We start from the raw sequence: 14,912 nt of genomic DNA on the forward strand, positions 1-14,912 counted from the left end.
AGGCCATTTCTACACTTCAGGTGTTCCTCATGCATCACCCACTGCACTTTATAACGGGCCCTCCACTCCATGCTGCATCAATAGCTGAGATGTGGAAGGGTCCTAAACTTGCTTTGTATTTTTCTGTCAATTAATTTTCATAATGAAAATAAATAGACTTCTTTATTATTTTTTAAATTCCAGCATGGCTTCTACAATATCTAAAACAAAAGTCAGGCATGATGGTGCATACCTTTAATCCCAGGAAGCAGTTAGGCAGATCTCTATCAAGGCCAGCCTGGTCTATACAAACGAGTTCCAGGCCAGCTGGGGCTACATGGAGACCCCATCTCAACACCTCCCCCCCAAAAAACCCCAGAAACAACTTGAGAAATAAAGATTAACTTATCACAATCTCTTTCCTGATTCTATGACAGCAACACAACTACTGGCTCCAAGTAGATGATGAAGGAAGATATAGTCCCTTATGTATATAGCTTTTTTTTCCCTTGAGAATTCATCTTTTATTTAAATAAAAATAGAGGCAAGGGTCTACTGTCATTTGTATACAACTCCTGTTACTTTGAAAAATAAAAATATTAAAAAATTATTTTAAAAAAGAAAGATTATGGGTAAAGTAAGATTGTTCAATAAAAAAAGAACAGATGATTACTTTTTTGTTGAGGCACTTAATTTGTAAGGAATTTGTGTAAGTTTTCGACAACTATAATTCTATGCAAAAATATGCTGACAAATTCCATGCATATCAAAATTGTGCCATAAGGACAAAAATAGTAGCACTGAAGGAAGTCTGCTTTCTCAAAAAATGTTATAACTTAAGAGCTGGAGACCTGGCTCGGCCAGTAAAAGCGCTTGTCATGCAAGCCTGGTGACCCGAGTTTCACCCCAGGAATCCACAGTAGAAGAGAACCAATTCCTGAAGGCTGTCCTCTGAGCATGTGCACACCTCCAGACTGGGCGCTGTCTCATCTCTCTCTGTCTCTCTGTCTCTGTCTCTCTCTCTCATACATACACATTAATAGAATAAACATGTTTTAAAAGTTTATATCTCAGATTCTATTGTAAAAGCTAATTAGTTACATGGTAATATACTTAAAAAAAAAAAGTCAGAGCAATTTACTGGGGAGTCTACTAAGCAACACACAGAGAATGTGACAAACATAGAACTCCTGAAAAGGGGACTATGTCTAAAATAAGTTTGTCTCACCAGATAGTACCCAAATGAACGAAGAAATGGGAAAATCTATCAAAAGCCAGGAAAGAAAAGCTGCTGGTTTTAAAGTTTATGCTTCAGCAATAGATGACGGCACTGACGCTACAAATGCAGCTCTACTTGCCATCTTTATCAGAGGTGTTGATGAGAAATATAATGTGACTGAAGAAATGGCTTCTTTGGTACCATTAAAAGACACTAAGCTGGCTTCAGTCAAAGGTGGCACACACCTTTAATCCCAGCTCTTGGGAGTCAGAGGCAGGTGGATCTCTTTGAGTTTGAGGCTAACCTGGTACACATAGTGAGTTACAGAGAGACACTGTCTCAAAAAGACAAAAGCAAAAAACAAAACAACAACGTTTGAAACATTAACCATTCTTCCAAATGAAACAAATTATAACAGACAATATTATGCTTTTTGACTGCTGTCAAAACAGTCCTGTGAACTGGGAAAAATACACGGCCTTGTTTTTCTATCTGACACACGAATTTGAAAAGACTTAATATTTTGTTATATTTTTGACTCCATTTTCAGTCAAAATAAAAATGTTACCTGTCAGTTTTCAAATGGAATGCACAGAGCTGCAATCTGACATTCAACTTGAAAAATACAGCCATGTCCTTTTAACTAGACTTTTACAGATTCTATCTTCCCAGAGACAAATGCCCTTCCCTCACAATCATGCCTTATTCCTATCATTATTTTTGGCAGCATCCACATTTACAAACAACCGCTTTCAAGAATGAAGAACACCTAGAGCAAAGCTAGAACCAAAATACCCCGTGAGCACCTTGAGGATGGAGAACTGCAACTGCTGCCATCAAACCAGATGCTGATGCATTAGGCTCTCAAATGTGCTATCAAATATCCCACCAGTTTCATGTTGCCCTTTTTAATTTATTATTTTTATGTGTATGAGTGTATTGCCTGCATGTATGTAAGTACATCCATGTTGTGCAATGCCTTCAGAGTTCAGAAGGTGTCGGATTTTCCATCTGGGTGCTGGGAATCAAACCCAGGTCCTCTGAAAGAGCAGTCAGTGTTCTTAACCATGGAACCATCTCCAGTCCCTGTCCTTAGGGAGTACCAAAAAAAAAAAAAACAAAAAAAAACCCACAAACAAAAACCCAACTATTTTATTTTATTACTTAGATATGTATGTTAGATTTTTTTAAATTAGTGATTGTAAACTAGGAAACGGTTTGATGATTTTAACGTTCTCTGAATGGAGTGCCACATAATTGGAATTATAAATTGTATGAGGACATATCTATGGTGGCAGATATGAAAATTACACATGTATCGTGTGTGAGTGTGTACATACCATGATGCATCTGTTTACAGGTCAGAAGACAACGTGTGGGAGTTGGTTTTCTCCTACCATGTGGATCTTGGAATCAAACTCAGGCACCTTTACCCACTGAGCTATCTTACTGGCTCTATACACTTTTTTTTTTTTTAACTCATCAGTTTTCATTACTGTTTAGTGTGTTGCCTAGGACAATTCATCCAATGTAGCCCAGAGAAGCCTAAAGCTTGTATACTGCTGGATTAGGTAATGTTTTTTTAAACAGGATATCAAAAAAGATCTCTTGCAAATCCAATAAGACGACAACCTGTAATAGATGGGCAGAATACCTACTGCGTTAATGAGAAGCAAGTTTTTCCTGCCTGGAATCCTGCCTACTAGCACAGAACTTTTGGACCAGCTATAGCCATGTAGTTTGTGAGTTTGCCCGCTTCTGTTTTTTAAAAATATTTATCATTTTTATTTTATGTGTATGAGTTCATTGCCTGCATGGAGGCAAGTGCACCCAACTTGTGCAATGCCCGCAGAGGACAAAAGAAGCCATGATCCCCCTGAACTGGAGTTACAGACAGTTGTTAACTGCCATGTGGGTACTGGGATTCGAACCCAGGTCTTCGGCAAGAACAACCAGTGCTCTTAACTGCTGAGCCATCTCTCCAGCCCTTTCTTTTAAAAAAATTATTTATTATTTATTATTTTTATTTTATGTGTATGAGTGTATTGCCTGCATGTAGGTAAGGTATTTGCCTGCTTCTGAATTCAGAAAAACATAATCTTTTTTTCTCCATATCCCTTTTATAAACATGCTTTCTTAAGGCTTTGGGCTACCCCTAGCATCTTGTATTTCTTTACTTTCTCTAACGCTTCCTTCTCCCAGCCATGTGGCTGGCTGCCAGTCAGCCATGTGTCTGACCCCCATGCTTTGTCCCCTCCATTCTCCTCCTCAAGGCAACTGACAAGATTACTAGCTCGCCTGCCCTGAGATTTTTCTTTAAAATTCAAATAAAATTGTAAAAGCTTAATTTGGCTGATTCAGAAGTATTCTGAGTCTGGGTAGTCTTTTCCAGTGGTCCTGAATTCTATAACAAAACCAATTTAGGATCGAGAAGATAGATGGCTTAGAAGGGAAAAAGTGCCAGCTGCTTAAGCCAGACAACCCGAATCTGATCACTGGAACCCATGTAAAAATGAATGTGGTGATACGTATTTGTAATCCCAGCACTCCCATGGTAAGATGGGAGGCAGAGACAGCAGAATTTATGGGAAACTCTCAGACCTGCTAGCCTGGAGTATACAGCACAGTAGCAGAAACAGTAAGACAGCCCTGCCTCAATATGGTAAAATGTGACAATAGACTCTTGAAAGTTCATGTCCTTTTCACATCCACATGCCTCCTGTGGTGTGCACATATCCATCTACTCCATATATACACAGGAAATAAAAAGTTAAAAAGACAAACTGGGCCAATAAGATGACTTAGTGGGTAAGAACACTTGTCACCTAGCCTGATGACCTGAATTTGATCCCTGGGACCCACACGGTGGGAGGAGAGACCAATTCAGCAAGCTGTCCACTTAACTTCACATGTACCGTGTGGCATGTGCCCCTCTGCACCCAAAATAAATAAATATAATTTTTGGAAAAGAACAAACTAATTTAAAAGTAGACAATAGCTATAAATATTTTTTCAAAAAGATATACAAAAGCCAGGCATGGTGGTGCACACCTTTGATCCCAGCACTTGGGAGGCAAAGACAGGAAGATCTCTGTGAGTTCCAGGCCAGCTTGGTCTACATAATGAGTTCCAGGACAGCTGGGGCTACAGGGAGACCCTGTCTCAAAAAGACCCCCCCCCCAAAAAAAAAAAACAACCCATACAAATGACCAATAAGCACATAGAAAGAAAGATGTTGGATATCATCAGTACATGTAAATCAAAATCACAATGAGATATACTTCATGTACAGTAAGATGGTGATAATGAAAAGAACAAATTACAAATGTCCCTCATATGCTACAGGTGGAATGTCAAATGGTCCAATATTTTGGAAAACTGGGAGATGACTCCTTAAAGGTTTAAATATGCCAGGTGTGGTGGCCCATGCCTTTAATCCTAGCACTTGGGAGGCAGAGGCAGGTGGATCTCTGTGAGTTCAAGGCCAGCCTGGTCTACATAGTGAGTTCCAGGACAGCTGGGGCTACAGGGAGACTCTGCTTCAAAAAAAAGAAGTATTTGGAGCTGGGAAGATGGCTTAGGGAGAAAAGTGTGTGTCACGTAAGCATGAATACCTGAATGTGGATCCCAGCACCCACATAAAAAGCCAGGTGTAGCCCACACCAGTAATCCCAGAGCTGGGGAGGCAGAGACAATCCCTGGGCCTTGCTGGCCAACCAGTAGAGCTAAATTAGTGAACTCCAGATTCGGTGAGAGACCCTGTCTCAAAACACTGAGGAATTGAGGAAGATACCTGGTGATGATCTCTGGCCTCTACAGACGCATGCACATGTACAAGTGCACACATACACACATCACACATATACAAACATGCACACACAAACACAACACACACAAATCAAGTACTGATACAAGTTTCAAAACAGATGGACCTTAAAAAACGTACTAAGTGAAAGAAGGAAGTCACAAGACAAAACGTTATGATCCCATTTACATGAAAAGTTCGTAAGGAGAAAATACACAGATAAAAGTATACTTGTGTTTGCCAACACTGGAAGTGGGAACTGAGGGTCAACAAATATAGGGTTTCTTTTTAGGGTAATGAAAATGTTCTAATATTGAATATGATTATGACTGCAAATACAGTTAAAACATGAATACTTGAGGTAATTTTAAGGAATGTAAGTTAAATGTCAAAATTTTTAAAAAATTTTTTAATTTTATGTGTATGAGCATATTGCATGTAGGTAGGTACACCTGTGTCACACAATGCCTGCAGAGGTCAGAAGAGGGCCTCAGAGTCTCTGGACCTGGAATTACAAATGGTTGTTAGCTACCATATGGGTGCTGGGAATTGAACCTTGGTCCTCTCCAAGAGCAGCCAGGGCTCTTAACCAATGAGCCATCTCTCCAGCTCCATCAAGGATTTTTTTTTCTTTTTTGGTCTTTTTGAGACAGGGTCTCCCTGTAACCCCAGCTGGCCTAGAACTCACTATGTAAACCAGGCTGGCCTTGAGCTCAGCAATCCACGTGCCTCTGCCTCCCAACTGCTGGGATCAAAGGCATGCATCACCACGCCCAGCTCCATCAAAGATTTTTTTTAAAACTTATAAAACTATATTCCCTATGTTTAAGATTTTTTAAATCTCAGTAACAATAATTTCATAGACGAGGGATGTAGCTTGGTATATAGCACTTGTCTAGCATACACGAAGACTTTGATTTGATTGCCAGTACTACAAAAAATAATTTCACTAGATGTTACTGTAATAAATCATCACACGTTGCATGGAACTAATGTCTCATCTACTAATATGGGCCTTGTCTGAGTCATCTGTTGAGGTAAAAGGGGTGTTACCGACATGTGAGCAAATGCCTAAGCTGTGCTTACACTCTGTAACTTGACTCATGCACTCTAGTGATACAGAAAGTAAAAAGCTTGACCCAGGGAGCTGCAGCCCTTTCATCCACATGTAGAACAGACCTGTGCTCGCCTCACAGCCTACACCAGCCCCAGCGGGTTTGCAGCCCCAAGTAGTGCTGCCCATACAGTAAACTTGGGGACTCCAAGAATGACAATAAATATTTGTTATACGTGCAACACTACTTACAAAAGCAGAAAAAGTGGGAAGATAACTGATCCATTCCTGACTGAAAAAAAAAATCAAGGTATTAAGCTCTTCTAATGAAGCTGGATTTCTGGTTCTTACTGGTTAATAATGAAGCCATGGATTCTGACATTACAGGCCCAAATCCTGGCTTCAAATTTTACTGTATAACTTTGACAAATACCAATTTTGAGATTTTCAATGTCCTCATCTGTAAAATTGCATTGTTTCCAATCATTCAATGAAGCTTACAGAAATGGATCATCCGTCTGGAATATTGGTGTCAACATTAAAATATTTTTTTCTAGCTGGGCATGGTGGCGCACACCTTTAATCCCAGCACTCGGGAGGCAGAGGCAGGCAGACCTCGGACCTCTGTAAGTTTAAGGCCAGCCTGGTCTACATAGTGAGTTCCAGGAGAGCTGGGGCTACAGGGAGACCCTGTCTCAAAAGGACCAAAAAAAAAAAATTTTTTTTTTCTATTAGAGCTAGCAAATTAGAACAAATCGCTTACCAAAAAAAACAAAGTTAGCAACTCTGACTAAAAGTATAAAACAAATGACAGAAAGACTTAGAAATAAATAACCTAGGCTGTCCTCAAACTTGCCATGTAGCCAAGGATGACCGTGAATTCCTGACCCTCCTGCCTCCACCTTCCAGTGCTGAGATCACAGGCTTGAGCCACCATATTCAGTTTACACAGTGCTGGAGATCTAATCCAGGGCTTTGTACATTTAGGAAAGCACTTTATCAACAGAGCTATATTCCAGCCTCAATTTTTAATTGTATAAAATGACAAATTAGTGCTTGAAAATTTAGTATACTTTCTTAATATTTTAACTCTCTTTATATACATATGCCAAAATTTCCATATTAATGGTAATACGAGTTTGAACCTAAAAAGCATAAATTCAGAGTTAGTTGTTAATTATTCTTCCTCCTATTAAACAGAACAACTGACTTTGGCAATAAACATTAAAATTTTCAGAGTTCTTGCTGGTACCATAGCACCTTCCTCTCCATTTTAATTATACACACACACACACACACACACACATGTACACACATACATATATGTGTGTTTTTTGTTTTTTTTCTTGTCTTTTTGAGACAGGGTCCCCCTGTAGCCCCAGCTAGCCTGGAACTCGCTATGTAGACTAAGCTGGCCTTGAACTCACAGAGATCCACCTGCCTCTGCCTCCCGAGTGCTGGGATTAATTACTGATTTTTAAGAATTATTAGTGTGTTCCTGATATATATGTGTATATGTATGTATGTAGACAGATATTAAAGGTAATTCCTAGCTTTGTCCTTTTACAGTATTCAGGGTTGTTTTACTGAAGAAGTAATTTAAGAACATAAATCAATCTTCTCTTTTGTCTTCTGGATTACAGAGTAAACTAAGAGGAGGCAAATGAATGCAATCAGCATACCCAACAATCAAATCAGGTAGGAGAGATAATATAGCTGGTAACAATATACAATACTGTTACTTATGGAGCACTTACTATGTGCCCTTACCCTCTGACAATCTTATGGAATGAGTTCCATTATAATCCCTATTTTTTTAACTTTATTTTTTAAATATTCCATTTATTATTTTTATTTTATGTATATGCATGTATTGCCTGCATGTAGGTAAGTGCACCATGCCATGCAATGCCCACGGAAGACAGAAGAGGTTGTTGGATCCTCTGGAACTGGAGTTACAGAGAGTTGTTAGCTGCCATGTGGGTGCTGGGATTCAAATCCAGGTCTTCTGGCAGAACAGTCAGTGGTCTTAACCGCTGAGCTATCTCTCCAGCCCTATAATCCCTCTATTTAAAAATATTTTATTATTTTTTATTTTATGTGTATGAGTATATTGTCTGCATGTATATAAGTGCGTCTGTGTCGTGCACTGCGCATGGAGTTCAGAAGAGGGCATCGGATTCCCCTGAACCTAGAGTTAAAGACAGTTGTTAGCTGCCATGTGGGTCCTGGGAATTGGACCCAGGTCCTCTGCAAGAGCAGCCAGGTGCTCTTAACTGCTGAGCCATCTCTCCAGCCCCATAACTCCTATTTTGTCAGATGATGTAACTAAGGGAGAAAGGAACTAAGAAACTTGCCCATCCCTGGTTATGCACTTTATAGTCACTGCTCAAAATTTGAATTTAAGTCTGTTTAGGGCCAGAGAACCACTATACCAACATGAGAAAATAATTTGATGAGCCTTTAGATTGTATGAAAGAATGTGTGTCTGCTTCATGATAAATAAGGTAAGAGCTGAAGAAAAAGAGGAAGAGAAAAAATATTTAAAATAAAAGAATGAGCCACTTCAAAGGTAGAAACAAAAGAATCAAGAACAGAGGAAAATAGGTTAACACTGTAAGACAAAATTACTGGGCACTGGGCCAGTGAGGTGGCTCAGCAGGTAAAGACACTTACTGCCAAGCCCGAGAACCTCAGTTCAATCCCAGGGACTTAAACGGTGAAACGAGAGAACCCACCCCCACAAGCTGTCCTCTCACCTCCACACTCGCACATTAGCACATTTGTGTTCCACACAAATAAATAAAATGTAATAAAAAGTTTTTAAAAGAAAGACATCTTCTAAGACTATAAAAAAAGATTTGGAAAGCTATGGAAATCAAAATTGCAAGACTGCCACAGAGTATTTACATAATTTAGTTCAAGTTGCTATCAAAAGTTCAAACTGAAAAAAGTATACATGCAGCATCATTCCGAAGATCCATAGATCTATGTTCCATTTACTTTTCTAAATAATTTTTCTTTAGCTAAGACTGACTTGTGAAAACTGAGCTTGATTCAACAAAAAAATATGGAATTATTTTAGAATTTATTTTTGGTTTAGGTGCCAATGAAAAGCTTTTCCTTAAGTATTTTTTTCTTCATAAACTGCAAGTTATGGAATGGACTCTGCTTTGACTCTCTAGATCAAGTTCAACCTTAAACCCAACTCGAATCATTCCGCATGTACCTGTTTTCTTCAGAGCCACACCTCATTTCTAAGGCTCTGGTTTTCTATCTATATCTTTCTTCACTTATTTTCATTCATTTAATTTTTGTCCAGCTTACTTGTAGATTACAGTAACCCCTTACAACTACAATGCAAAATAATGCAGGGAAAAAATATGTTTAAAACATACAAAAGACCCGGCCATGTCCTCTTCTTCCTTGGAAAGTGTGGGGTCGCGAGAACACCAAGCTGGGGAAAGAGAAGTAAAACAGATTTGCCTCAGGGTCCAGACAAACGAATGTGGAAATATTTACTACCAGATAGCTGTAAGATCCTTATAAATGAATGATCCTTACGACCACGGGAAATGTTAAGTACCAATCTACAGAGATACTGAAATGTATATGGAGAATTTATTTTACCATATTTGGTTTGATGAAGATTTCTGGGAGGTTAATAAGATGTCCAATAATTTTACTGGCAACACAGCAGCACAATACTTCTTTATATCCTATTTTATTCCCAACAAGAATTTTTTTTTTTTTGAGACAGGGTGTCATATAGCCTAGGCTAACCTAAAACTCAGTATGTAGCTGGCTTGAACTCCTGATCCTCCTCCTTTTATCTCACAAGTTGATGTGAACTATAAAGAATTTAGGAGAAAAAATTTTCATTAGAGATTGGCTACAGGAATTGTAGAACATGATAAACTGAAATATCATGATTGTAATATCACTTTCCAATAACTTGATTTTATGTATTTACTCATTTTTTATTTACATCTATGTGTTACTGTATGTGTATGCATGTGTATGTAGGGTCGGGGAGTAGAAGCATGCCACAGCGTGAGTGCGAAAAAGTCAAAGGACAACTTGTGAGGGTGGGTCCTCTCCTTCTACTGTGGAGGTTCTGGAAATCAAACTCAGTTCATCAGGATTGGTGGCAAATGCTTACATGCTGAGCTACCTTGCCCACTCTGTTTTTTATTTTTTGAGACAGGGTTTCACTTTGTATCCCAGATTGGCCTTAAACTTGAGATGATCTTCCTGCCTCACTCACTTAAGTCCTAGGATTTACAAGCATATGTCATTACTCCTACATATGAGTGAACACACTTTTTTAAACTTTTGAGACAGGTTCTTATCAGAACATCCCCCCCCCTTTTTTTCTTTTAATACAGGGTCACATGATAAAGTTCGGAGTGGTCTTGAATTTGAGTTCCTCCAGTCTCTCAAGCACTGGGATTGCAGGGATGTATTACCAGGCCTGGCTTGCTAATGTTTAGTCATGCTTATTGTTTTTCTCTTCCAGTACCAGGGATTAATCTCAGAGCCTCACACATGCTAGGCAAGCACTCTATAACTGAGCTGAATCTCCAGTCCCATTAAAAAATTTTGTTTTGTCTTTTTTTTTTGTTTTGGAGACAGGGTCTCCCTGAAGCCCCAACTGGCCTGGAACTATGTAGACCAGGCTGGCCTTGAAATCACAGAGATCCACATGCCTCTGCCACCTGAGTGCTGGGATTAAAGACATGTACCACCACGCCCAGCTAAAATTTTTATTTATTTTTTTGTGTTGAATGTATTGCCTGTCATGTATGTAACTGCAGTTATGTCATGCAATGCCTATAGAGGTCAGAAGAGGGCATCATATTCCCCTGGAACTGGACTTACACATGGTCATTACCTGCCATGTAGGTGCTAGGAATCGAACCCAGGTCTTCTGCAAGAGCAGCTGGTGCTCTTAATCGCTGAGCCATCTCTCCAGCCCCCATAAAATAAATTTCTTTAAAAAAAAAAAACACCTGCTGCGTTCTTTCAGCTCATACAGCATGGTGACATTTCCTTTATATCACCCCCAAAACAATAATAACATGACAACAAAAAATATGGTTTTTTTTCCTCTCCCCTATATATACTGAAATAGAGTTTTTGGATTTTGAAACTACCAAATCCAGATAAAAGTAGGGCAGAAGCAATGTAGAAAAAAAAAAATAGTAAGTGAAAATTCTCATGCTGAAAAACACAGTGCCTCTCTCCCACTTTCCTTCATTTATATCTTAAAAAGAAGGAATTCTGGCTCAAACAAATTCATCAAACAAGTCTAGAACCTGTCAGTGTGGAAAGTAGCCCAAAAGGAAATGCCTACAGATCCTGACATTTGGTCAGTGTCTAGTATGATATAAAAAAGAACAAGAAAATATGTTGGGGTGGAGGCAACATGGAGAGGATTAGATAGTGAAAGAGAAAGCCTGATGTGCAGAACAGAAAAATTCAAAATGTGAGAAATCAAACATTAGCAATATAAAGATACTACTCAAGAGAAAAAGAAATGAATATCCAGGCAAAAATGTTCAAAGTGGTTGCCTCTGGGAAGTAGGAACAGAGACGAGGAGGGATGAAAGAGGAAACTTCTATTTTTAGTTTATAACAGCACTTTAAAAATACACTAAAATGCATTCTCTAAGAAAAGGATGGCGCCAGTGAGATGGCTCATCATGTAAAGGTGTCTGCTGGTGCCTGCTGCCAAGCCTGACAACCTGAGTTTGCTCCCCAGGACTGGTAGAAGAAGAGAACCAATTTCTGCAAGTTGTCCTGACTTCCACATATGTTCTGTGGCATGCACATGTCCACACACATGCACATACATACAAAATACACGCAGAAAGTTTTTAACTCAGTCACATGAACAAAGTAAAAAATGTCTGTCCTGCACAGTCAATAATACCCATGTGAACTTTCATGATGAGTATCAAATTTCCAAGCATTTATACCCTCCCTAAATACACAATTCTTCCCAAGAACCTAAAGTCTGGCACCTCACCTCTTCTTTCCATCATCTTGGTCAAACATTCCACCGTCACACAGCTGTTGCTGATCTTTCAAGGATGAAATGTTATCATTCAGATCTTGCCAGTTCTGGGACAGATTCAAGTTTGCAGGTCCAGCCACTCCAGGGTCCACTCTCCCAGGACTCTAACTTCTAGTGTAGGTGTCAGGTCAGAAGGTCTCCTTCCATGACAGACACCTGTTCTCAGCCTTCTTTACACTCATTCCACAGATCTATTTTGGTGCTGTGGAGGCAGGGCCTGTGGGTTTAAGACATAAATCCAAGTTTACTTGATGCCTTCTCACTGAGTCTTTGTGATAACCAGCCTCCAACAGAGCCCCCAATGATCAGTATCTTCTGGTATCTTTACTGTTATTTAAGACTTTAAGTTTTTGGTTAAGAGTGGTTAAGAGCACTGGCTACTCTCGCAGAGGACCCAGGTTCCATTCCCAACACCCACATGGTGGCTAACAACCATCTGTAACTCCGTTTTCTGGGGAATCCAACACCCTCTTCTGACCTCCATGGGCACACCTATATACATGCAGGCAATACACTCATACACATAAAATAAAAATAATATTTTTAAAAAATAGTCTGGGGGGCTGGAGAGATGGCTTAGCAGTTAAGAGCACTGGCTGTTCTTGCAGAGGACCCAGGTTCGGTTCCCAGCACCCACATGGCAGCTAACAAGCATCTGAAACACCAATTCCAACTCTGTCTTCTGATCCTCCAGGGCACTGCATGACATGGGTGCACTTACATACATGCAGGCAATAAATAAATATGAAATAAATATAATTAAAATATTTTTAAAAAATGTCTAGAAACAAAGTGATGTTCATATACTGATTCTTCAAACCTAGTTGTTGAGTACAAAGGTGTAGACTCAACGGGGAGACAGAGTGAATGCTGAGTCAAAAAAGAAAACAAGCGCTAGGCGTGGTAGTGTATGCCTTTAATCCCAGCACTCGTGAGGCAGAAGCAGGTGGATCTCTGTGAGTTTGAGGCCAGCCTGGTCTACATAGTGCGTTCAAGGCCAGCTGGGGCTACAGGGAGATCTTGTCTCAAAAAGGCCAAAAAAGAAAACAAGCAAACAAAACTTAGGGACTAGCAAGATGGATCAGCAAGTAAAAGCACTTGCTGCTCAAGCTTGACACTGAATTCTGTCCCTGGAACGCACAAAAAGTGGAAGGTAAGAGCCAACTTCCAAAAGTTGTCCTCTGACCTTCTGTAGTACACATGCATGCATCTACACAGGTCTATCACATACCCACATTAACAGATTAAATGCAGTAAAAGAACACTGAAAATTAGAATTCCAAGAGTTTTCATTTGCAACGAAAATTATACTCTTGTCACAATGATACTGGATAAATGAAATGGCTATTGAGACATTATTGCATCATCTATGAGCCTTTACTAGGTAAAGAGAAAAGATACAGGAAAAAAAGTAAACTAATCTTTGTTCTGTATGATAAAAAGTAGAAATCATTAAATTATATTTTAGAAAGTACTATGCTTGAGATACAGTCCTAAGAGTCTTACTCTCTGCCTACGGAGTGCTGGAATTACAGGTATGTACCACCACACCCAGCTTACAGGTTTACTTTTTATTCCACAGTTGCCAAATTCTACAAAGCTATTTGTCATATATGTTATTTTATATATATATACATGATACATATTTATCATATATACCATCCACCTCATCCTCCTTCCCAATATAAACATGAAAACAGGAATTTATTTTTGTCTAATTCTGTCAATGATAGTTGGGTATTCAAAAAATAAAATATGTAGCCACTATGGAAAAAAGCAGTAGAGCAGTCAAAAAACTAAAAACAGAATATATGATCAAGCAATTCTCCTTGTATGTATAATGCTCAAAGTAATGAAAGGGATGACTCAGATGTACTTATGTTTCTAGCAATGTCATTTGCAACTGCCAAGTGGTAAAAGAGCCTAAATGTTAATAGATGAATGAAGAGATTAAAAAATATTTATCCAGGCAAGTGTGATCTCACATGACTTTAACCCAGCAGAGGCAGGCAGATCTCTGTAAGCTCAAGGCCACCCTCATCTACATAGTGAGTTCCAGACTAGCTGGGGCTACAGGGAGATCCTGTTTCAAAAAAGACCAAAAAAAAGTAAATTCTGACACATATTAATCCAGATGAATATTGATGACTTCATGCTAAGTTAAACTAGTTACAAAAGGACAAATACACGATCTGCTTATATTAAATACCTAGAGTTGTCAAATTCAGAGACAGAAAGTAAAATGATGGTTGCTGGCACTAGGGGGAATGAGGAAACACAATTAGTGTTTATAGGACACCAAGCTTTGTTTTGTAAGATGAAAACAATTCTGTGAATGGAAATATAACAAAATTTAATGTACTCAATGTCACTAAACTGTACAACTAAATATTAAGATACTAAGTTTTATGTTGTATATTCCTCACAATTAAAAAAATGTTTTTACACGTGTGAGTATATTGCCTGCACATGTGTAAATGCACCCATGTCATGCAAAGCCTGTGGAGGTCAGAAGAGGGCATCAGATCTCCTGGAACTGGAGTTAGGAAAGTTGTTAGCCACCATGTGGGTGCTGGGGATCCAATCCAGGTCCTCCAAAAGAGCAGCCAGTGCTCTTAACTGCTGAGCCATCTCTCCAGCCCCTCATCACAATTTTTAAAACATGTATAGATTCTTTTTTTGTTGTTGTTGTTTATTATTAATTAATTTATTTATTTTTGGTCTTTCTTGAGACAGGGTCTCCCTATAGCCCCAGCTGTCCTGGAACTTGCTATGT

The 14,912-nt window shown here is 39.0% G+C and overlaps 1 protein-coding gene across 4 annotated transcripts in view; it reads right to left on the reverse strand.

The window, feature by feature from the left end:
• The window catches only part of Znf568 (zinc finger protein 568), a 72,341-nt gene that overhangs the window by 54,925 nt on the left and 2,504 nt on the right, over positions 1-14,912 (reverse strand). For all 4 annotated transcript variants that reach the window (XM_017803391.1, XM_017803390.2, XM_017803392.2 and 1 more), the window contains exons 3-4: positions 12,089-12,353; positions 9,456-9,514 (exon numbers count right to left, since the gene is read on the reverse strand). In XM_017803391.1, the coding sequence (XP_017658880.1) occupies positions 9,456-9,514; positions 12,089-12,104 (75 nt within the window). In that variant the 5' untranslated portion in view covers positions 12,105-12,353. The remainder of the gene's footprint in view (positions 1-9,455; positions 9,515-12,088; positions 12,354-14,912) is intronic.

Source organism: Nannospalax galili, unplaced genomic scaffold, assembly GCF_000622305.1.
Source record: "Nannospalax galili isolate Female #2095 unplaced genomic scaffold, S.galili_v1.0 scaffold886, whole genome shotgun sequence".
In the NCBI taxonomy this organism is placed as follows: Eukaryota; Metazoa; Chordata; class Mammalia; order Rodentia; family Spalacidae; genus Nannospalax; species Nannospalax galili.